The following is a 25,936-nucleotide window of genomic DNA, read 5'->3' on the forward strand; positions in this document are numbered from 1 at the left end:
GAACTCTCACAAGTGTCAGAATCCCCAAAGGTGGAGTAAAAACAGGATAGCAGACACCTACCCCAGCAGTCTAAAGAGTGAAAAAGATAAGGAATAATAACAACAAGGGGCGGTGCAGGGCGAGGGGGGGGAGGGAGGGCAGAATATAAGAGAAGGGAGGAATTGAAAGGCAGAGCTAAAAAGGGAAAAATAGCTGTCACATGGTAACTGGTTTTTCTTTTTTCTTTTTCTTTTCTTTTCCCTAAAAAGTTGGAAAATAATTTTGGACAATCCCTCTTCTTTATTTCTGCTATTTTCAGTCTCTGGCTTACTCTTCTCTTAGTTCTTTCAGACTCCATCTGTTTCTGGTCTTTTTCCCCTGGACTTGTCTGTCTCTCTCTCTTTTTTTTGGAGGTTTCTAATAACATGTGACCCCTCAAATTGGGCCCACTGTTACCATGCATTTGCACTGGTATTATTGGTACTGCATTTGTACTTGCTGTTGACTACCAGCAGGTAAAATTCTGTATTTAGGATAATGAATAGGAAACAGTGTTCGGTATATTTCCACTTCATAATATGTTTTAAATTAAGTAAACAGTGTTCTTAATTCCCATTGACTTCATTGGAATGAGGAAGGGTCCCCAAAGTCCACATTTGTTCTTTAGTACAAAACATACTGAATTCAGTTATGCAGTGAATTTCAAAACTTACTAAAAGTTATTATGATAAAATAAATTTTAAAAGATTCAGAAGTGTGAAAGGCTATCTCAGAAAATAGACAAAAAATTAAGACGTAGAATCCTATTGGTTTATTTTTTCTGTTATTCTATTATCAGTAGTGTCAGCAATGTAAAATGTAATCCACCTTTAACAGAAAATTAATATTTGTTACCAATTAACCTTTAAAGAATTGCTTCTAGGTAGCCAGAAAAATAAATTCATCACTTAAAATTAAATATTTCCCCCCCTAAAATCTATTTACTTTTAAACAACTATTTTTATTTTCATACTGCTGTGAATCGAAACTTGTGACACTTGCACCTCTATTTTGATGAGGTCATAGCCATGAATAATTGTGGTGAGATTTGTTAGTTTGGACTGATTCACTGAAAATAAAAAAAATAATACCACTTCCTCGATTGTCTTTTAGTGTGGCTGTTACAATCAGAAAAGTATATTGTTACCCATCTGAATGACATCCTGATGAGAGCAATGTTCCAACGGAAAGTAACAAAGTGCAAAAGTGAGAGAATGTCTGTATTCTTATTTATTTTAGCTTAAATTAACTGAAAACTTGAAAAATTAAATAAGAAAGGACGCACTCTGCTCTAAGCAAATCTCTCTATTTCAGATTGCCTTCATGAGTTTAGGCAACATTGTCATAGTGAATTAATCTAAAGCTCTTCCAAGGTGCAATCACAGATACAGTCAGAACTGGCTTCTCTGCTGTGTTGGTATAGCAGGCAGCAGCAAGATATTTGATCAATCAAAACTCAAAATACCATATATCAGCATTGCAGAGATAAGGACAACATTAAAGCTCACTTAATACGCATGCTTCACCCAGAACTTCATGTGCACGGTCTAGTCTAAGATAGCTTGACTGTGACATACTGTACATAAATATTAAAAGGCAAGAGATGGCAGCATGTTAGGGGAAGCTTGTTCTTTTCATGTGCTGAGAGAGAGGTATCTACAGTTCAAAGCAACTATACCACGGTGCCTACTTTTAGACTTCTGGCTCTCAGCCATTACCTCTCTTGGTTGGAGACCAGTGTTTTTCTCCCTCCTGACTGTTTCAAGGCTGACGGCTCCCTGATTTACACTGTGAGATCCCCAGCAAGTCAGTCTGCCTCGAAGACAGACATTAGCATTCTGCTTTCTCTCCAGCATATAACCAGCATATTTCCCTGTCAAGGTTTTTTTCCCTCACTTTGAACTTTAGCATCCAAAAAGTGAGGACCTGCATGGACCCTTCTAAGCTTAATTCCTAGCTTAGATCTGATAACGCTGCCACCAGCCAAAATATAGTGTTTGGCACACTTTCTGTTCCCCTAAAACCTTCCCTGGGGAACCCAAGACCCAAACACCTTGGGTCTTAAAACAAGGAGAAATTAACCATCCCCCCTCTTTTCGTCTCCCTGGGTTACCCTGAGAGGCTACACTGATCCAAACTCCTTGGATCTTAAAAGAAAGAGGAATTAACCTTTCCCCCCCTCCTTTTCCCCCACCAATCCCTGGTGAGTTCAGACCCAATCCCCTTGGGTCTTAAAACAAGGAAAGAATCAATCAGGTTCTTAAAAAAGAAAGCTTTTAATTAAAGAAAAAGTAAAAATTATCTCTGTAAAATTATGATGGTAAATGCTTACAGGGTATTTAGATTTATATAGACTAGAGGGACTTCCTCCCCCCACCAGCCTGAGATTCAAAGTTACAGCAAACAGAAGTAAAAATCTTTCCAGCAAAATACACATTTACAAGTTAAGAAAACAAACATAAGACTAATTCGCCTTTTCTAGCTAGTACTTACTATTTTGAAACATGAGAGACTGTTTCAGAAAGATTGGAGAAAACCTGGGTGCACATCTGGTCCCTCTTAGTCCCAAGAGCGAACAACGAACAAAAAAAAAACAGCACAAACAAAGACTTCCCTCCACCAAGATTTGAAAGTATCTTGTCCCCCCATTGGTTCTCTGGTCAGGTGTCAGCCAGGTTCACTGAGCTTCTTAACCCTTTACAGGTAAAAGAGACATTAACCCTTAACCATCTGTTTATGACATGCCCACAGTTATAAGTTACCACACAGCTCTAAGCAAGCACATTTATTTTTAAGGTGAAAGCATTACAGAGAAAATACATTAAAAACAACAAAAGAACCTACATGCATGCTAAAAAGCCGTTCCGAGAGGTCAATCCCAACTCCAGCCTTGGGCTTTGGTAGGTGTCAGGCCTTCGAAACCCACGACTGGGTTTCTCCCATGGTTACAGGATTATAACTGTCTCAGAACCAGAACTGAGACCGAGAAGATCAGCCTGGTTCTTTATGCATCTTGGGCCTTTGATCTCCAGTCTCTGGGAACAGGTAATCAGCAGACAAAGTCCCTCTCTTCAGAGGGCTGGGTTTTTGCATAACTGGAGTTGAGGAATTTGCATTAAGTTCCCCTTAGGTATTGCCCAGGAAATCCACTTAACACTTACTGTCCCAAAAGACCATACTTGTCTGGCGCGTATTGTCAATATAGTCTTATTGAACTCCCAGGTCTCACAATTATTAAGTTTTACAAGTTGCGAGAGCAGCTGTCAGTTCCAGTAGTGCTCCATAGGCTGCCTGAGAGAGAGACTGAATCAGCACATTTCTTGGCTACTTTGGTGATACACCTCCTCTGATTAGCTCTGCCCATTTCCTGGGCATTGCTGGCAAGATTTGGGGTGCCTGAAAGGGTTGGGATTGTGGGCAATCTGTGTTGTTGCAACCTGTAATATAGTTTCCAACGCCAAGGGCCCACAGTCACGCCCCTGCAGTGATTTCTCTAGGACGGAGTGTGAGGCACATAGTGTGAAGTAGCTATGCCCTCAGTCTTGTACATAAAGAGACCAATCCAAAGACACTGAAATGAATGGAAGGATCCACCTTGCCTTCAGTGAGTTTTAGATTAGCCTCGGGTGCTAATTCTGCATCTTTTACAAATGCTAAATCCACATTTAAAAAAAATAGAAAATAAAGACTTGATCCTATATGCTGCTGAACACTCTGCCCTGATCTATCAAAGTATTTAAGTGCATGCTTAACTTTAAGCACATGAATAATGCCCTTGACTTCAATGGGATATTCCTGGATCAGGCCCTAAGAGAACATCCCCATAGTACTTCTGCTAGAAATGATATCAGTCATACCTTAAGGGCCTGGAGAACTGTTTTCAAGAAACTCTGGGATTATCTCCCCATAATCCTTTGACCAGGAAATGATATTGTCAGTGTGGACAGGATACTTCACCCAGATCCAGTTATCATTTTTATGCCGAAGTTGAGAGAGTGGGAGCACATTTATAACAAGTTTTATCAATCCAAAGGCTATCTTGCACAACACAATGGACAGTATATGCCATGATGTGATGTACTAAGCAATGGTGCATTCACAGACAAATTCCTACGCACAACTCACAAATCTAGTTAATTTCAGATTTTCTGTAGATGGGATTCGAAAATAGTTGTAAATTAACATATCAACCATTTCAGCTATTTCAGGAAAGGTTCCTTCAGGAAAAATTCCTTCTAGCGATGTTCCTCGTGAGGTGTAAGAACAGACGACTATTGCCTGAACCACAGTGGAATTTCAACCTAAAATTGTTTTTAGAGGTGGAATGGAATGCAATTATCTCATTATGTCTTCAGGCCTATTGAGTATTTAAAAATATTTAGATTTTTTCCAGTAGGAAGTGGTACTAAAAGTCAATGCCAGGATTCATGCAAGAAGCATACTGTGATTTTCTCATTAATTGAGAAGTAGTCCTACCTTTGAAATGCCCCCACTAATGAATTACATGCTGAATCAAAATCTAGTTAGAAATTAAATATTTTATCCATATTAGGGGTGTTCCCAATGTCTAACTATAGAATACAGCCAAATGCTGAAAATATGAAAAAATATTCAGCCAAAGCCAGATTACGGGCATAGTACAAAGTGCCACTGTCAAACTTTCTGTATCATTGTTTATTGTAACAGATTGTTGGTAATATAATCCATCATGGGTCAAATGATTCTTCCAGATTTACTAGCCGGTGTGTTTTGCTAATAATCTGCCATTACAATGATGATATTATGAAAAGTGTGCCACAGATACAATGTCTATTTACGTATGTGCCTAAATCTCAATGCCAACCCCATAATGATAATTAAAAGTACTTAGTACCATTTTTAGAGATGTGTTAGCAATTTAAATCTATTCTGAAAAGAATTGCTTTTTTTTTTGTATAAAATGGCTGAGTTTGCATTCTTTAAAAATGGCTTATTATGCTTTGGGAAGGCTAAAGCCTCCAGTTAAGTATCTAGCCTACAAATTGCAAGAACGGGCACCCTGAGACAGGTAGCCTCTGTACAGTCAAGAAGCACCGTAAACTTGCAGCTTGCCAGAGCACATTCTGAGCAGGAAGGAGGTGTGATTCCACGGGGTCAGGCAAGATGGAATCTGCAGTAAGTGGAAGTGAGGAGATTGGTGTCTATCACCAAGCAGGAAGGGAAGAGTAATAGGAGAACATGACATGAACTGACCACAAGAGGAAGGAGAGCCAAAACTGTTGGTGCTACTGTAAGACCAGAAGGGAGCATGACTTCTTTATAATTTGTGTCTCCAGTACTAAGGAAAAGTGGCAGAGCCAGTTCAGCCATGCCAAGATACTGTGGGGAGGAAATGGGAACCTTTTTTAAAACTATTTGACTTGTAATAGGTGTTTGAAAATTACTCAAGTGTGGCTGAATAGCAGAACTTTTGGCCAAATGCCTGCTCAAACCTCATTCACAGAAAACTTCCTGTTTTGGATAAATTGTGATATTTTGGTGCTCTAGGGAAGGATATCAGATTTCAAAGGGTTTTCATATGCTAGAGAAAGAAGTATCAGTGTTTTTTATTCAACACACACAATCAAAGGATTTAGCTTGTCTGTTGAGTGCTCATTCCTCTGGAGGCATGGTTAATACACGGAGGGGAAAATACAGAATGTCAGCAGTTGAGCTCTGTAGACAAACAGCTTGAAGTTACTTTTCAATCATCAGACATCACAGGCTAGAGAAGTTGCGTTTGTTTAGCATTGCCTCTGAATGAAGAGTTCCTCATCAGCTTAGACCGTGGGCAGGGGAGTAAAAGTATTGTGTGCAGCAAGTAAAAGTTGAAATGACAGTGCTTGCAAGTTTCTGTTCCGTGACTTCCCACCCTAGTTTGAACCCTCCTGCCCTCTAAAATACATCATAAAATGCATGCTGCAGAAAAATGAAGCTCACTACTTTCTTTCCTGAATACATAATTTACATATTTATTTGATTTATTTATGTATTTATTTAAAATTTCCATCATCTTCCAGCCCAGACATTGGGGATTTGGAATCTGTTAAAATGACATTTTAAAGATAGATGCCTTCTTGGCAGTGGATATCATTTGTGATTTTCCTTTTTTATTTTGGTAATGAAGCAACAAAACAAAAAACCCACTAATTTTTATTTCTCTTTTAGGGGGATAGCTCCTATGTAAAGGATCGTTGGTGTGTGTTTGATGGATTCATGGTTTTTTGTCTCTGGGTGTCATTGGTGTTACAGGTAATTACATAATTTTACCTTAAATATGAAGGGCTAATATTTCAGAAGTAGGCCCTGCAGTTGTGTATGCAAAATGCTCACAGCAGTATGAACAAGTAACTGTACGCTATAAATATACACTTGTTCATGGGTCAGATTTAAATTCAATGGTTCTACTGTTTCACAGTCCAGTAACAACACATCCATTGCAGTGCATCTACATTAGGGGTTTTCTTTGATGTTTCACTGGTGTGATTTTCTTTAATTTAGACATTTCCTTAATTTTAAACTCATTCAGAAATTCAACATATTACATATTGGAAGGAATGTCACAGATTTAAATAGAACAGAGGAAATAATAAAAAAAAACCCCAAAATGTTTCCATAGCAATGTTAACTTGTTCACATTTCACATAAAGTTACAGTATAGGAAAAATTCTGTCTTGCCGACCATACAATCCTTCATCATTCAGCACAGAGGGAGTTTCTCCTGAGTAAGAACTGATCAGGGACTACAGGACTCAATTAATAATTAGAGATGGAAAAGACCTGTCATGATTGCCATTTAAAAGTCATCATATCTTATTCAAGTATGTGTTGGTGTAGATCCCACTCTAAGTGTGCATCCATACTGACTACAACATCTTGAAAAACTAGTTATTTTAAGATACATAACCATGCAGAATTACCACACCTGAGACATACAGTTATTTTCTATTTAAGTATAGGGCAAACTGTGATATCTTTCATACACCTCTGTGGTAGAAGTGGATAAATGCTAACTTTTAAATGTCAAACACTGTAACCTACTCTGCACTCTGTCGGTGATCCCTACAGAACATTTCCTGGTACATTCGTAGATCCAAGGCCAGAAGAGACCATTGTGATTATCTAGTTTGACCTCCTATATCACACAGGCCATATAACTTCCCCCAAAATAATGCCTAAAGCACATCTTTAGAAAAACATCCAATCTTGATTTTAAAAATTGTCAGTGATGGAGAATCCAGCATGACCCTAGGGTAAATTGTTGCAGTGGTTAATTAGTCTAAAAATGGCAAAGAATCCTGTGGCACCTTATAGACTAACAGACGTTTTGGAGCATGAGCTTTCGTGGGTGAATATCCCCTTCTTCAGATGCAGAAGTGGGTATTCACCCACGAAAGCTCATGCTCCAAAACGTCTGTTAGTCTATAAGGTGCCACAGGATTCTTTGCTGCTTTTACAGATCCAGACTAACACGGCTACCCCTCTGATACTAGTCTAAAAATGTAGCCCATATTTCAACTCTGAATATGTCTAGCTTCAACTTCCAGCCATTGGATTGTCTTATACCTTCCTCTGCTAGTTTGAAGAGCCCATTATTACATATTTGTTCACTATGTACGTACTTATGAACTGTAATGAAGTCACCCCTTCACCTTTTCTTTGTTGAACTCCTTAAGTCTATCACTCTAAGACACTTTTTGTAACCCTTTAATCACTATTGTGGCTCTTCTCTGCAGCCTCTCCAATTTATCAACATTCTTCTTGAATAGTGAGCACCAGAACTGGACACAATATTCCAGCAGTGTTCTCACCAGTGCCAAATACAGAGGTAAAATAACCTCTCTACTAGTGCATAAGATTCTCCTGTTTATGCATCCAAGATTCTCATTAGCTCTTGTGGCCACAGCATCACACGGGGAGCTCAAATTGAGCTGATTATCCACCATGACCCCTGTCAAGGTATTTTTCCCCCAGTTTGAACTTTAGTGTTCAATAGTGGGGACCTGCATGGACACTTTTAAGCTTAATTTTTAGCTTAGATCTGATAGTGCTGCCACCAGCCAAAATATAGTGTTTGGCACGCTTTCTGTTCCCCCAAAACCTTCCCTGGGGAACCCAAGACCAAACCTCTTGGGTCTTAAAACAAGGAGAAATAAACCATCCCCTCTTCTTTCCCCCTCCCAGACTTTCCCTTCCCTGGGCTACCCTGAGAGGCTCCACTGATCCAAACTCCTTGGATCTTAAAACAGAGAGGAATTAACCTCCCCCTCATTCCTTTCCCCCCACCAATCCCTGGTGAGTTCAGACCCAATCCCCTTGAGTCTTAAACAAGGGAAAAAATCAATTAGGTTCTTAAAAAAGAAAGCTTTTAATTAAAGAAAGAAAAAGTAAAAATTATCTCTGTAAAATTAGGATGGAAAATGTTTACAGGGTAGTTAGATTTATATAGCCTAGAGGGACTCCCTCCTCCCTAGCCTGATATTCCAAGTTACAGCAAACAGAGGTAAAACTCCTTCCAGTAAAATACACATTTGCAAGTTAAGAAAACAAACATAAGACTAATCTGCCTTTTCTAGCTAGTACTTACTATTTTGAAACATGAGAGACTGTTTCAGAAAGATTGGAGAAACCTGGGTTGCACGTCAGGTCCCTCTTAGCCCCAGGAGTGAACAACGAACAAAACAAACAGCACAAACAAAGACTTCCCTCCACCAAGATTTGAAAGTATCTTGTCCCCCCATTGGTTCTCTGGTCAGGTGTCAGCCAGGTTTACTGAGCTTCTTAACCCTTTACAGGTAAAAGAGACATTAACCCTTAACCATCTGTTTATGACAACCCCCAAATCTTTTTTAGAGTCACTGCTTACCAAGATAGAGTCCCCCATCCTGTAAGTATGGCCTGTATTCTTTGTTCCCAGATGTATACATGTACATTTAGCCATATTAAAACATATTTTTGTGCCCAATTTACAAAATGATCTAGATTGCTCTGAATCAATGACTTTTCCTCTTCATTATTTACCACTCCTCCAATTTTTGTGTCATCTTTAAACATTATCAGTGATGATTTAGTTTTCTTCCAGGTAATTGATTATTATGTTAAATAATGTAGGGCCAAGAACCAATCCTTCTTCTTTGAGGAATGTCCCTGTGAGTGCTCCACTTTATGTGTCTTGGCGCCCTGCACTTGTAATCGGAGATTTGTAATAGCAGTGCCCTGGTTAGCCGCGCAGCCACGGCAGCCGTCTTGTGCTGCTCCGAGCAGCTACCTAGCATGCACTGCCAACTGACCCCCAGTTCCTTCTCTTTTGCCCTTGACCTGAGTCAGAGCAACAGCAGTGCCTCTTCAACTCCATAGATAGTTCATATTCCTTCTTCTTTTATCCTCTAAATCCTAGTTAACTTCGGTTAGCGTTAGTCTTTAATTTCTTCCATTAAAAAAAAAAATTTAGTGTAGTTTTTCTGCCTTCTGCCACCCTGCGGGCCTCCTTCAACAATGACTGAATAAAAACGGGCTACCTCATTTTTTCTACAGTTGGCCCTTCCTCAGGCATGCCTGGCTTCCCTGGATTTAAATGCTGCCTGACCTGCAAGCTATTGATACTTCTTGCAAATGGCCATGATGGAAAAATTCCTCGGGTCAGCCTCCGACCCAGAATCCAGGATGCCTCCTGGCCAACGGTCACCAGCAGCCGCCTCAGACAAGGGCTCCACTACCAAGACTGCTTCTCAGGACCTTGTCCCTAAAAAGGCTACCTAACACTGGTCTCATTCATCGCCACAGTGAGATCCACTTAAAAGGAAATGGTCTCCTGGCGAAAAATCTGCCCCAGTACCGATGGCACTGCGAGCCTCAGACTGAGAGGCACTGTGAATGTCCAGTACCAACACCTCTCGAGGAGCCAAGGACCTGGTATGGGCAGGCTCTCAGTGAGGTGTGCTATCTAAAGCCAAGCTTCCTAGCTCAGCCCTGATTGTGCTAAATAATGTCCCGGCATTGACCAGTGAAATGGCACCACCTGCTGTACATACACAACTCAGCAAGATCTTGGCACCGACAGTTCTGACCCTCTCTTCTCAAACTGCACTGCCATCCCCAGCAACGAGCTTCCCAGTATTGCAACTTTTCACCAGAAAAGAAAAGTAAAGAAACCTGACAGTTTCTTCTATGCCAGAGATCTCCCTATTCGGTACTGACGGTATCCCAGCAAGGCCCAGACCAAGCCGGATCATCACCACAGGAGCTTCACTGCCACCTCTCTCCAGTGATGATGATGATGAGGAGGAGGACAACACAGGGATGTACACCCCTCACCACTCCTCTCCTAAAGCTGGATGCTCACATCACCAACCACTTGTAGACGTGTGAGCCTGGCAGACCCAATCCTGGCTGCCACCTCCTATGGTCCTCCCACCCACCTGGCCATACTGGGACCCATGGGCCATCTATAGGTCCCAGAACATTAGACCTCTTAACCCACTGGTCTCCAGATCAACCTGCCCACCCTCACCAATGGACCCAGCACCTTCAGAGGCCCAGGATGACGGGACTGAAGAACAGGAGGATGCACCTGAAGGAGACACCTTGCCACCTATGCATAGTTCATCTTTGTCTCTAGATGAAACAATCATGCCACCACCCTCCACTTTGGGGGACGACTTCAAGTCCTTTCAGGACATTTTTAAGAGGGTAGCGGACTCCCTCTACATCTCCTTGTCTGAGCTCCCTGAGACCCAACATCTGCTCACTGACATTCTCCAAGCATTCCGACCGGCAAAAATAGCATTGCCTAGTAATGCTGCCATAATGCACCCTGCAAAAACCATCTGGCAGACACTAGCCACAGCACCTCCTTCCTGCAAAAGATTGGACAAAAATATTATGTGCTGGCAAAAAAGACTGAATTTCTGTTTATCCACCCCACTCCACTGGTGGAGGCAGTAAATCAGAGGAGCAAACAGCAACAGTCAAGATCCACCCCTTACGACAAAGACTGGAAGAGGCTAGACCTCTTTGGGCGCAAAGCCTATTCTTCCACCACCTTGCAATTCCACATCGCAAATTACTCTGCACTGCTCTCAAAATATACACACGTCGTTTTCTACAATGTCATCTTTTATTGAACATCTCCCTGAGGACAGGAGAGAAGTGTGTAAGTCCAACATTTCTGAAGGCTTTCTCATTGCAAGGACGGTCCTCCAAGCCTCTCTCAATTCCATGGATACAGCAGCCCACTCCATTGTGACCTCTGTGATCATGTGTTGGGCACCCTGTCTCTACTTATTGGGATTCTCGAGGGAGGTACAGGCTATGGTTGAGGACCTACCCTTTGAGGGTCAGAAACTGTTTGCCGAATCCACTGATGTGTCCTTGCGTACTTTGAAGGACTCCCGGGCCACCTTAAAGACTCTTGGCATCTGTCCCTGGAAACAGAAAAAACAGAGCAGGTTTTACAACCAAAAATTCCAGGCTCCACCATACTCTCAGCCCCAAAGGTACTATATCCAATGCTGCAAACAGAGGCAGATGGGATGAAGGCAGAATAAAGACCAGCTGTCCACATACCAGCCTTCCACCTCCAGGCAATCATTTTGAAGGTCTGGTCGAGGGCCCGAGACCTCTACACTCTCTACTTCTAGATCTCAACTCCACTTTAACACCATTTGGGGACTACTTGTCACCATAGTATCCAGACTGGAACAATATCACCACAGACAGATAAGTCCTGGAAATTATCCAGTAGGGTTACTCCACCCCGTTTATTCTGTCCCACCTACCAACACCTCTTCCCCGTCCCTCTTCAGGACCCCTCTCATGAGCCCCTGTTACAATAGGAAACCACGGGGGCCATGGAACCAGTACCAGCTCAACACAGGAGAAGAGGATTTTATTCCTATTATTTCTTCACTCAGAAAAAGAATGGCAGATTGAGACCCATTCTGGATTTACACAAACTCAACAAGATTGTGAGAATGCAGCGATTCAAAATGGTGATCCTATCGACAATAATTCTGGCATTAGAGAAAGGAGATTGGCTTCTGTCTCTTGACTTACAAGGCGCTTACTTTCATATCACCATTCACGCAGCATACAGAAGATTCCTATGCTTCACTCTAGGACATCAACATTATCAATACAAAGTGTAACCTTTTGGATTGTCAACCGCCCCAAGGGTCTTCTCCAAGGCAGCTCACCTCCACAGACTAGATGTGATGATTTTTCAATACCTGGACGAATGCTTGGTAAGAGCATCAACACAGCGGACAGCACTAGACATCATACAAATCACGATAGCCCTCTTTACAAACCTTGGGATTCAAATAAATGTTCAGAAGTCCACTTTGGTCCCTGTCCAACAGTTGGAATTTATAGGGGCCCATCTCGACTGCCTCACAGCAACAGCGAGTTACACCAACAGCGCTTCCTCAACTTAACCACTCTGATTATTACGGTCACGGACAGCCCACAAATGTCAACCAGGACATGCCTACAACTTTTGGGGCACGTGGCCGCTACGACTTTTGTCGTCGGATATACCAGACTACATATGAAATGCCTACAAACCTGACTTAGTACTTGCTATATACCACACAAGCACTCCCCCAACAAGCGGCTCACTATGCCCCGCCAGGTAAAGAATTCCCTTGAGTGGTGGACATACCCACAAAACATCTACTCAGGTGTCCCATTCCAACCGAAAGCTCCTACAATAATGATCAACATGGATGCCTTCCCCATGGGATGGGAAGCTCACTTGGGCAACAACATGATCCAGGGTCTTTGATCAGCAGCAGAAGCCAACTTGCATATAAACATACTATAACTAAGAGCAGTCAGAAACACATGCAAGCATTTCCTTCCTCTAATCCACAACACTACTATCTAAGTCCTTATGGACAACACAGCATGCATGTTCTACATAAACCGCCAAGCGGGAGCCTGACCATAGGCACCAACTTCCCCTCTGCCTGGTGGGTGTGTGGGGGGGTGAGCATGCCCCTCCCCCGCCTCTTCCAGGCCCTTAATCACCCTTGCCTCACCCTCATTTCACTCCTTCCCCAAAGTCCACCCAACCCTGCCTTTTCCCACCCCAGCTCCGCCCCCTTCCTGCCCCCGTTCCACCAAGTCCCTGCTTCTGTCCTGCCTCTTCTCTGCCTCCTCTCTTGAGCATGCTACGTCCCCGCTCCTCCTCCTCCCTCCCGGAAAGTCATAATCGCTGCCAAACTGCTGTTAGGTGGCATGCAGACTGGAAGTGCTGGTAGGGAGGAGGAGGATTTGGGACATGGTGCTCTGGGAGAGAGAGAAAGAGAAAGAGGTGAGGAGGGGGTGGGGGTGAGGGAGCTCAGTTGCAGTGGGTGCAAAGTACCCGCTCATTTTTCCCTGTGGGTACTCTAGCCCCAGAGCACCCACGGAGTCGGTGCCTATGAGCCTGATTATACTCTCTGTGCATGGAGGCAATACACCTCTGGATTTAGTGCATCTCCCACAATGTAGACAACTCAACATCCTACCTGCCGGAACACTAGAATACCACGGCAGACCAACTGAGCAGAGACGTCTCACAAATCTACGAGTGGGAGATGGACTATGCAACCCTCACCACCATATTCAACCTATGGAAATTCCCTGCTTTAGACATATTTGCCACAGTTCACAATGCAAAGTGGCCACAATACTGATCCACTCTCTGGGCAACGCCCTCCTCATGAAATGGGAAGAACCACTAATGTAGGCGTTCCCTCTGATTCCACTTCTGAGTCGAGTTATACAAAGATCAGGCAAGACAAGTCCAGGGTCATTCTCAGTGTGCCTACATGGCCCAGACAAGCATGGTTTCCAAACCTGAGACAGATGGCAGTGAAACCACCTTGAATCCTCCCAATAATACTTCACCTCCTGACACAGGATTCAGGACGCGTCAGTCACCCCAGTCTAGCTCTTCTCCATCTCAAGGCTTGGTTTCTCCATGGCTACTGGGTATTGACAAAGACTGTTCTGAGGAAATTAAAGACATATTCTTGAACAGTCACAGACTAAGCTCACAAAAAACATATACACAGAAATGGACACAATTTCGCACCTAGTGCGAGGCTAACCATATTGCTCCACAGTTAGCCCCACTGCCCAGGGTTGGCCCCACTGCCCAGACTGTATATTAGGTCTTAAAAAATCAGGGCTATCCAACAGCTCCATTAGAGTACATCTCGCTGCAATCATCTCGTTACATGATAACGTGGATGGAGGCACTCTCTTTGCTCATCCAATGACTAAGCATTTTCTAAAAGGCATGATGAATACCTACCCAAACTAAAAGACCCTACACCCATGTGGGACCTTAACCTCATCTTCTGTAGCCTCATGGGGAAACCATCAGAACCCTTAGCGATTTTGTTCTTTGCTACATCTATCTATGAAGGTGGACTTCCTCTTTGCCATCATGTCAGCAAGAATGGTGGAAGTGCTAAGTGCCTTATTGGCACACCCATCTTATACCACATTCTACAAAGACAAAGTGATCCTATGGCCGCACCCCAAATTCATACCCAAGATAGCCTCGCCCTTTCATCTAAATCAGTCCATATACTTACGTATATTTTTCCCAAAACCACATGCCGACAACAGGGAGGCTTCTCTTCACACGCTTGACAGAAGAGAAGGTTACTCATCCTGTGCAGTAACTGAGGTTCTTCGAGATGGTTGTCACTGTGGGTGCTCCACTACCCCCCTCCCCTCATCCCCTCTACTTCGGAGTTTCACTCTGATCCTCTGGGGTAGAGAAGGAACTGGGAGTTGTTTGGCTGCGCACGCTAGGTAACCTCTCGGAGCGATGTGAGACAGCTGCCACATTTGCTACTACAAATCTTCGATTACAAGCTCAGGGTGCCAAGACACCTAAAGTGGAGCTCCCATTTACAGTTACATTTTGAGACCTATCAGTTAGCCAGGTTTTAATCCATTTAATGTGTGCAGCATTAATTTTATATAGTTTAAGTTTGTTAAGCAAAATATCATCTGGTACCAAGTCAAACAACTTACAGAAATCTAAGTATTTAGATAGTAGTCAACACTATTATCTTTATCAACAAAACTCGTAATCTCATAAAAAAAGATATCAAGTTAGTTTGATAGGATGTATTTTCCATAAACCCATGTTGATTGCGTTAATTACACTAGCCTCCTTTAGTTCATTGTTAATCAAGTCCCATATCTGCCACTCCATTATTTTGCCCAGGATCAATGTCAGGATGACAGGCACAACATTAGCTTTCCTCCAGTCTTCTGGACCTTCTCCAGTTCCCCAAGATACTGTATATGTAAATTAACATTAATGGTGCAGTGAACTCCTTGCCAGATCTTTGAAAACTCTTGGATGCAAGTTATCTGGAACTGCTTATTTAAAAATGTGTAATTGTAATAACTTTTGTTTAACATCCTCCAGAGATACCAGTGTAATGAAAAGTGTTATCACCATATGACGAGACTGCATCATCTGTTTTTTCCCAAATATGGAACAAATATTTATTGAACACCCCTTTCTTTTTTTGCATTATTTTTGATAATTCTACTATTTCCATTTAGTAATCCATTGTCAGGATTCTTTTTATTCCTAATATATTTTAAAAACTTTTAATTGTCCTTAACTCGTCTGGTCTTAGAGTTCTCTTTCTTATCAATTTTCTACAATTCCTAGCTTCTGATTTATATTAATTACTATCAGCTTTCCCTTTCTTCCATTTGTTATGTATATATACAGCTGCCTTCACTTCGCTTCTAAACCAGGTTGGTTGTTTAACTAGCACAGATTTCTTCATTATTTGTAGGGACTGTAGCTTTTTAGGCATCTAGTAATGTATTCTCACATGATTCCTAATTATCATTCACATTTTTCTCATTTAAATTCTTCCTCCCATCTGATTTGGCTCATAATTGTTTTCAGCTTTTTGAAATTGGCCTATTAAAGAGAGGTGTGTATGTGTATATACACATAAATATATTACTGGTCTGGACTTTATTCTGCTTGTACGTTATACATGTGATCAAGTCATGATCACTCATACCTAAGCTACAATTAATTTTCAGTTCTGTGACCAATTACTTTTTATGTGTTAGGACAAGTTTTAATAGAGAATTTCCCCATGTTGGCTGCCATGCTTTTTACATAAGAACAGCCATATTGGGTCAGACCAGTGGGCCATTTATCCGAGTATCCCATCTTCTGACCATGACCAATGCCAGATGCTTCAGAGGGAATGAACAGAACAGGGCAATTAATAAGTGATCCCTTCATTGCTGTCCATTCCCAGCTTCTGGCGCTTTGAAGCTTAGGGTTGCATCTCAGATCATCTTGTTTAATAGCCATTATTCTTTTCTTAACCCAATTATACTTTCGCCTTCACAAGATCCACTATCAATGAGTTCTACAGGTTGACTGTGTGAAGTAGCACTTCTTTTGTTGGTTTTAAACCTCGTGCCTATTAATGTAACTTGATGACCCCTAGTTCTTGTGTTACAAGAAGGAGTAAATAACACTTCCTTATTTACTTTTTCCACACCAGTAATGTTTTATAGACCTCAATCATATCCCCTTTAGTCATCTCTTTTCTAAGCTGAAAAGTCCCGTCTTTTTAATCTCTTCTCATATGGAAGCTGTTCCATGCTGCTAAAAATTTTTTCCCCCCTTTTCATGCCTCTTTCCAATTCAAATATATCTTTTTTGAGTTGGGACAACCAGAACTGCGTGCAGTATTCAAGGTGTGGGTTACCATGATTTATGTAGTGGCATTATGATATTCTCTGTCTTATTATGTATCCCTTTCCTATTGGTTCCTAACATTGTTAGCTTTTTTGACTGCTGCTGCTGCACACTGAATATGTTTTCACAGAACTATCCATGATGACTCCAAGATCTTTTTCTTGTGTGGTAACAGCTAAATTAGACCCCATCATTATGATTTCCTGTGTGCATTACTTTGTATTTGACAACACTGAATTTCATCTGCCACAGTAGTGAGATCTCTTTTTAACAATTTGTGATCAGCTTTGGACTTAACTACCTTCAATAATTTTGTATCATCTGCAATCTTTGCCACTTCACTGTTTATCCCTTTTTCCAGATCATTTATGTATATGTTGAACATCACTGGTCCCAGTACAGATCCTTGAGAGACGGCTCTATTTACCTCTCTCCATTCTGAAAACTGACCTTTATTCCTATCCTTTGTTTCCTGTCTTTTTAAGAAGTTACTGATCCATGAGAGGTCCTTCCCTCTTATCCCATGAGTGCTTACATAGCTTAAGAGCCTTTGGTGAGGCTTTCTGAAAGTCCAAGTACACTATATCCACTGGATAACCCTTGTCCACATGTTTGTAGACACCCCTGAAAGAATTCTAGAAGATCGATAATGCATAATTTCCCTTGATTCTTCCCCAACAAATTGTGTTAATTTATTTGTCTGATAATTCTGTGTCTTTACTGTTATTTCAACCAGTTGGCCTGGTAGTGAAGTAAGGCTTACTGGCCTGTAATTGCCAGGATCGCCTTTGAAACTATTTTAAAAAATTGGCATCACATTAGCTATCCTTCAGTCATCTGGTACAGAGACTGATTTAAATAACAGGTCACATAACACAGTTAGCAGTTCTGCAATTTCTTGTTCGAGTTCCTTCAGAACTCTTGGCTGAATTCCTAGAGACTTACTAGTGTTTAAGTTATCAGTTTGTTCAAAAACCTCCTCTTTAATGACACCTCAATCCTGGACAGTTGCTCAGATTTGTCACCTAAAAATAATGGTTCAGGTGTGGGAATTTCCCTGACATCCTCTGCATTGAGTACTAATGCAAAGAATTCATTTAGCTTCTCTGCAATGGTCGTGTCTTCCTTCTGAGTTAGGAAATTTCCATCTAAAATGTTTTAGTATTGGCAAGCATGACACCTTCAGCATATGTCATTCAGATTGAAGTCCCCTGTGATCACACAGTTTTTTCCCCAAACATTGGAGATAGTTGTGTAAAGAAGTGGTTATTCTGGTTCCCAGTGTGATTTGGTGGTCTGTAGCAGACACCAACTAGTACCCCACCTTGTATTTTTTCTGTTAGAACATTGATCCATAAGCATTCATGATCATTTTCTTCTGTGTTATCAGTGACCCAGAAATAACTAGTCATTTTTTGTCATAGAATGCAACTCTCCTTCACTTTTTGCTCTTCAGTCTTTCATAGATAGGTTATAACCATTGATTTTAACATTCCAATTGTTCGAATCATCCCACCAGGTTTCAGTAACACCAGCTAGATCAAATTTATCTTAATAAATGAGCAGTTCCAATTCTTTTTGTTTGTTACCCAGACTGCTATCTAGAGTATAAGCAATGCAAGAATTTCTTCTCTTTATTTTTTCTGGTTCCTTGATCAATTTTGTTCTTAACATATTGATTTTGTGCTATCTGAGCACTCATCTTTTTTTTACCTTCCACTTTTGCTATTAGTTTAATCCTGTCCTGATTACTCTAGCTGGCCTGTCCCCAAGGAAATTGGTCCCTCTTCTACTGAGGTATACTTACTGTTCTACATTTTCAATTTTTATTTGTTAAAAAAAAAAAAAATCAGGGATTTCTCAGTGTTTGGAAAATAAACATTAAAATTGGGATGAAATTAGGTTTAAAAAAATTAAAATGAAAAATTGAGGGGAAAAAGAAAAAATCATAATATACACATTGTACTATAGTATAATTGAAACTTCGGACATAAAAAAATTATTTTTTGTTTCTCTTAGAGCTAGTAGTTCCAGTAATCCTGGCTGGCATATGCTCACATAATTTTCTTCTAAGTATCCTCACTCATGTTGAGCCTCTTGCTATACTGGAGGTAGTCCAACTTTGAAAATAAATGCTCTGCATCAATAGATTCAGAAAGTACACTCAAAGCTTGCCGTGCCACTTTGCTGAAGTTGGAAAATGTGTCTCGATAACTGTTCCAAAAAGCCAGCACATCCAGTTTCACATTGTCATGGTTAGGCATGTTTATGTAAGTACTAAATTCCCCTTTCAGATTTGAAATGTAATCTTTAGTGGCAAATGGTTGAAACACTCTGGTATAATGGTCATAGTCTGCTGCAAAATTCACCTCAAGGAAGGGGTGTAAGTCCTGGATGACATTCCAAAAAGAATCTTCAGCACCAAACACATCGGGGTTCAGATTACAGGACATGGTCTTCTCCCATTTCTCGCTGAATGCTGAAGTTTTGAATGCTTTTGTGGTTTTCTCCTGTTCTGGGATTGGAAGGATTTCTGAAACAGCTGGGTTGTCTTGCTGTTTGTTTCTTCTGCAGCTTTTGTGCTTAATTTACCTGAAATTTTGGTTGTCAGATCAGGTAAACGTGTATTGGCAAACGTGTTGGCAGTAGTTGGAGAAAACACCAGTGATTCCAAATGTGATTCCAAATTTCAATAAACATTACCTAGGTGCGCAGAATCTGGCTGTGATTTTGGTTATTTGCCAGTCTCTTGAGAGTTTCTTCTTTAGAACCAGCAAACTCAAGATGATGTAGGAGATGCATTAGCAAAGTCCACATGTTATTTACATGACAGGCAGTGAAGTACAAGCTCATGCACTGAGGTTGCACAACAGGAGTTGCTAATTGGCAGTTGACTCTGCACTCATCTCACACTATATAAAACAAAGCCTTCATCTTGTTCAGATACTTGAAAATGGCCTCGAATCCAGTGATGCAAGATTTTACATCTTTCATTTCTTCCATAGCAGTAGCTGCTGGTAGAGCAATCTTAATCAAACGAGCAGGACAGGTGATACGGAGCAGCTGTGGTTTCTGATTTTTATCTCCTGTGCAAAGTTAGCCAGCTAGGAAGCAAAATTGGTGTTAGCTGTGGCCACATTTTCCCAAGTTAGCTGGTGCATCTCAAACATGTCAGTTATTGCTACATCAACAAAATGGGTGTCAGCAGAGGGTATGAATGTCATGTCAGCACAAAACAATGCAGGTTTATTCGCTTTGAAATAAAAAACAAAAAGAAAAGACCAAGAATTGGACAGTCCTAAGCATCAGGAGACTTGTAAAAAATCAGACTAGATACCACATTTCCATCAGTTTAGGTACTAAACCATTGTCATTTTCTTTCAAACGAGTGAGGTTATCTGCATTAGGGATGGTTTTTGCTGCTGGACAGTATTGTCATACAAAGTCACCAATAGGCCCTTCTGCAATTTACAGCAGTTGTCCTGTGAAAGAAAGTGCATGCACAAATTCATTGACACAATCATGCTGTGACCTCACTGTAACAATACTGCCCTTGGTGGACACTTCTGAGAGTGCCAATTCAGGAAAAATTGCTTAGAGCAGGGCAGTTACAGCCCAAAGCTGGAGTTCCTTTACTATTAAGGCAAACCAAACCAGGCAAACAGAGAGGATTTTGTTTTTACTCCACCGCCTATCCACAAGTCACACAAGCAATTCCCTTAGACATTTCACTTTCCCAGTATCACCACCAGTGCCACTTGTTATGGGGACAAATGGTTATGAAAACCAATACCCCAGTAAAAGAAAAAAGGTTCTCTGGATCCCAAAGGACCAAGCCCGAGACCCAGGTCAATATACAAGTTAGATCTTACCCCCAAATCATGCTGTTGCCAATCCTTTAGAATCTAAAATCTAAAGGTTTATTCATAAAAGGAAAAAGATATAGATGAGAGCTAAAATTGGTTAAATGGAATCAATTACATATAGTACTGGCAAAGTTCTTGGTTCAGGCTTGTAGCAGTGATAGAATAAACTGCAGGTTCAAATCAAGTTTCTGGAGTACATCCACAGCTGGGATGGGTCATTCAGTCCTTTGTTCAAAGCTTCAGTTTGTAGCGAAGTCTCTCCAGAGGTATGAAGCAGGCTTGAAGACCGGATGAAGGAGCTGCAGCAACCTTTTATAGTCTCTTGTCACATGGCCTTCCTTTCTTTGTTCCGAAGACAATCGTTCCACCACATGGCAAGAAAAAACCTTAGAGTTCTGTCCATAGGCATGTCCCTACATACCTTGCTGAGTCACAAGGTGTATCTGCCTTCCTTCAATGGGTCATTTGTATAGCTGATGGTCCTTAATGGGCCATCCAGCAGGCTAGGCAGTGCTGATGCCAAACTGTTTGGGCTGTCACCCAGAAGCATAGCTCAAGTTTGAAAAACAGACAGTATAGAGCCAGTACTTATAACTTTAAATACAAAAATGATAACTGGACACAGTTCATAACCAGCAAACCATAACCTTGTCTTAGACACCTTATTTGACCTCCTTTTATACAAGATTTGGTGCTACTACAGGACCTTGGTTGCAACAAGGATTGATATGGTCCCAGTTTGTGTCAATAACATCACACTCTCTTTCATTAAGCCCCTGGTGAAAGCTCCTGATATTGACTATCCTGAAGCTCACTTTCTTCTTTAAGCTTCTTGTGTCACTTGCTTTCAACATGCTCCTTTATTCTGTCGGCATGAGCACTGGCCTCAGTGCTGCAGTACCTGCAGCACAATGCATCCTCTCCATTCTGATCTTTGTTTTTCTTAAATTGCTAATCACTGGTTTCCTTGTTAGTAGTCAGGCATACCTTTGTGTTTTCACCTCATGTTTACCTTTTTACTTTATCTGTGGAGGACTGATTGTTTAAATTCAGTGCCACACTAAATGGATGCAAAGAAATAGGTGAGCAGGGTCTCCCTGTGAGCCAGGCAGTGTGATATTAATGTTGTTTGATTTTTCCAATCTCCACCATGTGTGTGTTCTGTGTTTTACACTGCAGAACTGCTTCAGTCTCAGAGCTGCAGGACACAACAATTGTGTACTGAATTAGTGTTTAACAAAATTAAGTAACACAAAAAATATTGAGTGGATTGATAAACGAGTGTGAATTAGTAAAAACCAAACTCCTTTAATTAAAAAACCTGGTAATTTAACAGTGAAAATAGGTAAAAACAGAAAGCATGGAACATTAGGTATAGTAATACTGTATAGTCTCCTCATCCCATAGAACATTTTTTCCCAAACTTGGGATGCCGCTTGTGTACAGAAAGCCCTGGTGGGCTGAGATGGTTTGTTTACCTGCCCTGCCCGCAGGTTCGGCCAATCGCAGCTCCCACTGGCCGCAGTTCGCCAATGTTCCATGAAAGAAAAACCCTTCACCCTGCGCCACTTACCTAGCCAGTGACTGACTTACAGAATCTTCTGCTTTCTGTCTTCCTTTGCTTGTGGGACAGGAAGGATCTCACAGAAGATGGCTTGGATATTCTTCAGAATGCTTCCAAATTCCCTGAAGTAATCTATTGTCTGCAAGATATCCCACAAGGAAGTGTCAGTAGCTGGCTAAGTGTGTGAATTTTTGTAACAGTGAGACTCTATTCATGGTCTTTGCAACGTTTTCAGATGTTAATTTCATTATCATTAACTGGAAAAGAAAACTTTTCATTCTTATCAAAGAACAGAACGAGAGAGAAAGAGCCAGATCAAGAGATCCCTCTTCAAGACTTCTTGCATACACAGCTGGAAGTTTTTTAAGTTGTTTGAGTTAGAAGTATTAGAAATATGGGTGGAATATATTTTTATTTCTCATTAAGATAATTCAAAAATGGCTCAGGGGATTTTTCTTAAACTTTCTTTAAAAGAAAGAAAAGTTGAAAAGGAAAATTTCAATCCAAAAGGGACATTGAAAGTGAAAAATGTTATCATGAAAATAATTTTGCTGCCTTCATAAATGTGAATCCACAAAACAAACCCTGTTACAAGAGTCCTGATGTGGACTGTGCAGGAGTAGCAGAAATACCAGCCCCCCTCTTTTGATCATAGGTGTTTGAAATTGCCGAGATAGTTGATCAGATGTCACCCTGGGGCATGCTGCGGATTCCAAGGCCTCTTATTATGATTCGAGCATTCCGGATATATTTTCGCTTTGAGCTTCCAAGAACCAGGATAACAAATATTTTAAAGTAAGTGAATAATTTATCTGTAAATATAAATACAAATTAAAATGTTCTTTAACATGACTGTATAAGCAGCTGGGAGGAGGATTGTTAGATTTGGAACTGGACAAAAAAATGTCAGAATTGTTCATTTTAAAAAAATATCAACTGCCAATATAAGAGAGACAGAAAACAGTTAATGTTTTTTATGAAAAATTTTTATCTGCTCCAGTGACTTTTACATATTGGAAGGAGCATCTAGAGATAAGTGTGCATGTTCCTATGACATATATCTTTTTAAAAATAATAAGACACACATACACACTGAACCGTTGGCACATGGCCCGGGACGGTTTGTTTACCTGCAGCATCCGCAGGTTTGGCCAATAGCAGCTTCCACTGGCTATGGTTTGTATGCTGCTTCCCACAGCCCCCATTGGCAGATGCTACAGGTAAACAAACCATCCCGGCCTGCCAGCGGATTTCCCTGACAGGCCGCATGTCAAAGGTTACCGATCCCTGCACTTAACTGTAATAAATATCACGCATAGCATTTGATGGTAATAGCCAGCTGATACATGGTAGAGCTATGCAATAAATTGCTTTTATCAAGCATGTTTAACCACTTCATCTGCACTCTGCCCACTCACCCAGATTCTTTGGGATTGCTTCTGACATTTCAAATCACCCATCAACTTCAAACATCCAACAATTTATCCCAGCCTCAAAAAAATTGCTCAACTGGCACAAAAATATTTAGTCTTTTCCTTCAGAATTGTCTTCTCTGCCCCACACTCCCAGAAACTACACTGTGCTGAGGCTCAGTGTGGATTAAATTTAGTCCTGGGCCAATAGCAGGTGTTAAGGCCTGGTATTTCAGGTCCAATAAAGGTTAAAAATGGGTGTTGAATACCTTGGAGAAGAGGAGATTTCCAGTTTTTAAGTGGGATACATACATCTTTTATCTAAACCAGGAAAGTCCTGCATTATCAACCTTAAGATCATGACATTATTTATGAAACGATAATTGAGATCATATTGAGAGTTAATTCTCTCTCTCTCCATTTACATTTGGACTCCTGGTGATAAGCCGTCCTATCTTTACAGACAGAGTCAATCTGCATTATACAAAATGATTGATGGGGCAGTGTGAAATAAGGAGTTTATTGGCCCCCTTTGGGGATTAATTTTGCTACATTATCATGTAGTCTGTATTTATCAGATTTTTCAAAAAAACCCAGTCAGAATAATATGAGAGCTTTTTATCCATTTTATTATGTCTTTTTTTTTTAAATTAATCTCTTCTCTTGCATGGCCTGGTTGCTTTAGTTACCATGGGTCAACTTCTCAGCTAGTATAAATCCATGGAGTTCCCTTGCACTTCGGATTGATTCCAGCTGAGGACGTGTCCCTAAGTATCCAAATTCACAGATCTCAGAGGGAGAGAGGGAAAATGATAAGTTAAAAATGTATATTGTTCAGAACATAAGCCAACCACTATCTGATGTTGATAGGAGCAATTGGAATCTGCTGGAAGCTCAGCACTTTCAAAATTAAGCTATTATGTAAGTTCCAGTATTGATTTAAGCCTAACTTCAGGCACCTTTTTTTGGAAAAATCTTGGCTGCCATTTCTAGTCCAGATATTGAATTTGATAACCTATTTCAGGGGTTGGCAACCTCTGACATGCGGCTCGCCAGGGTAAGCACTCTGGTGGGCCGGGCCAGTTTGTTTACCTGCCACGTAGGCAGGTTCGGCTGATGGCAGCTCCCACTGGCCGCAGTCCTCTGGCCAGGCCAATGGGGGTGGCGGGAAGCCATGGCCAGCACATCCCTTGGCCCACACTGGTTCCCACAGCCCCCATTGGCCTGGGACGGCGAACCGCGGCCAGTGGTAGCCGCGGTCAGCCGGACCTGCCGACGCGGCAGGTAAACAAACTGGCCCGGCTTGCCAGGGTGCTTACCCTGGCGAACCACGTGCCAGAAGTTGCCGACCCCTGACCTATTTTAAAGCTGTTACTTTTACAGCACTGAATACTGCTTGGTCTGCATCTTAGCACAACATAATTGTAGGGAAGGAATGCCATATTTCAGGATAAAGAAATAGGCCTTTCTAACAGGTGTTCTTTTTTTCATTTATTTTTGAAATGTCAGCTGCTTTTGTCATGTCTTTGTGGGTAGGTGCCATGTAATATATAATGGTATATTGTCTCATTGTTTCCTTATACTTATGTGCCTGTCTGTATCTGTTGCCTCTTGTCGATAATTGCCCTGTTCTGTTCATTCTCTTTGAAGCACCTGGCACTGGCCACTTTCAGAAGACAGGATACTGAGCTACATCAACCATTGGTCTGACCGAGTATGGCCATTCTTATATTGTGTACTTAGATTAAAAGATCTTTGGGGCAGGGACCAGAGTTTGGTTGAGTGTTTGAACAACATCTGGCACAATCGATTCCTAGTCCATTACTAGGGCATCAAGGTGCTGCTGTAATACAAATACTAAATACATTTTTCTGGAGGTTAGTTTTTATTTATTAATATTTAATGTAATATTTATCTTCTTACCAGGCGTTCCGGAGAGCAGATTTGGAGTGTTTCAATTTTCCTTCTATTCTTTCTGCTTCTGTATGGAATTCTAGGAGTTCAGATGTTTGGAACTTTTACCTATCATTGCGTAACAAATGACACCCAGCCAGGGTAAGTTCATCAATATGGATATTTTGGGGTGTATTCTCTCAATGTATATGGGTAATTTCTGGCAATGTTAATGAGTGTAGATTGGACATATTATCTTAAAAGTAGACCAAAGCCATCAGTTATCATAAGAAGATATAGCCAGATACATCTGAAAAACAATTGCTACAGTCATTGCTATGGCTATAGGCTGCAGTCTCCATGAAAATGTGTGTGTGTGTGCGAGAGAGAGAGAGAGAGAGACATACACAC

The 25,936-nt window shown here is 41.1% G+C and overlaps 1 protein-coding gene across 1 annotated transcript in view; it reads left to right on the plus strand.

Annotated features, from left to right (window-relative positions):
* The window catches only part of NALCN (sodium leak channel, non-selective), a 343,201-nt gene that overhangs the window by 43,350 nt on the left and 273,915 nt on the right, over positions 1-25,936 (plus strand). Inside the window, exons 4-6 of the mRNA XM_050937548.1 lie at positions 6,206-6,289; positions 22,876-23,015; positions 25,559-25,687. Coding sequence (XP_050793505.1) covers positions 6,206-6,289; positions 22,876-23,015; positions 25,559-25,687 — 353 coding nt within the window. The remainder of the gene's footprint in view (positions 1-6,205; positions 6,290-22,875; positions 23,016-25,558; positions 25,688-25,936) is intronic.

Source organism: Gopherus flavomarginatus, chromosome 1 (genome assembly GCF_025201925.1).
Source record: "Gopherus flavomarginatus isolate rGopFla2 chromosome 1, rGopFla2.mat.asm, whole genome shotgun sequence".
Taxonomy (NCBI): Eukaryota; Metazoa; Chordata; order Testudines; family Testudinidae; genus Gopherus; species Gopherus flavomarginatus.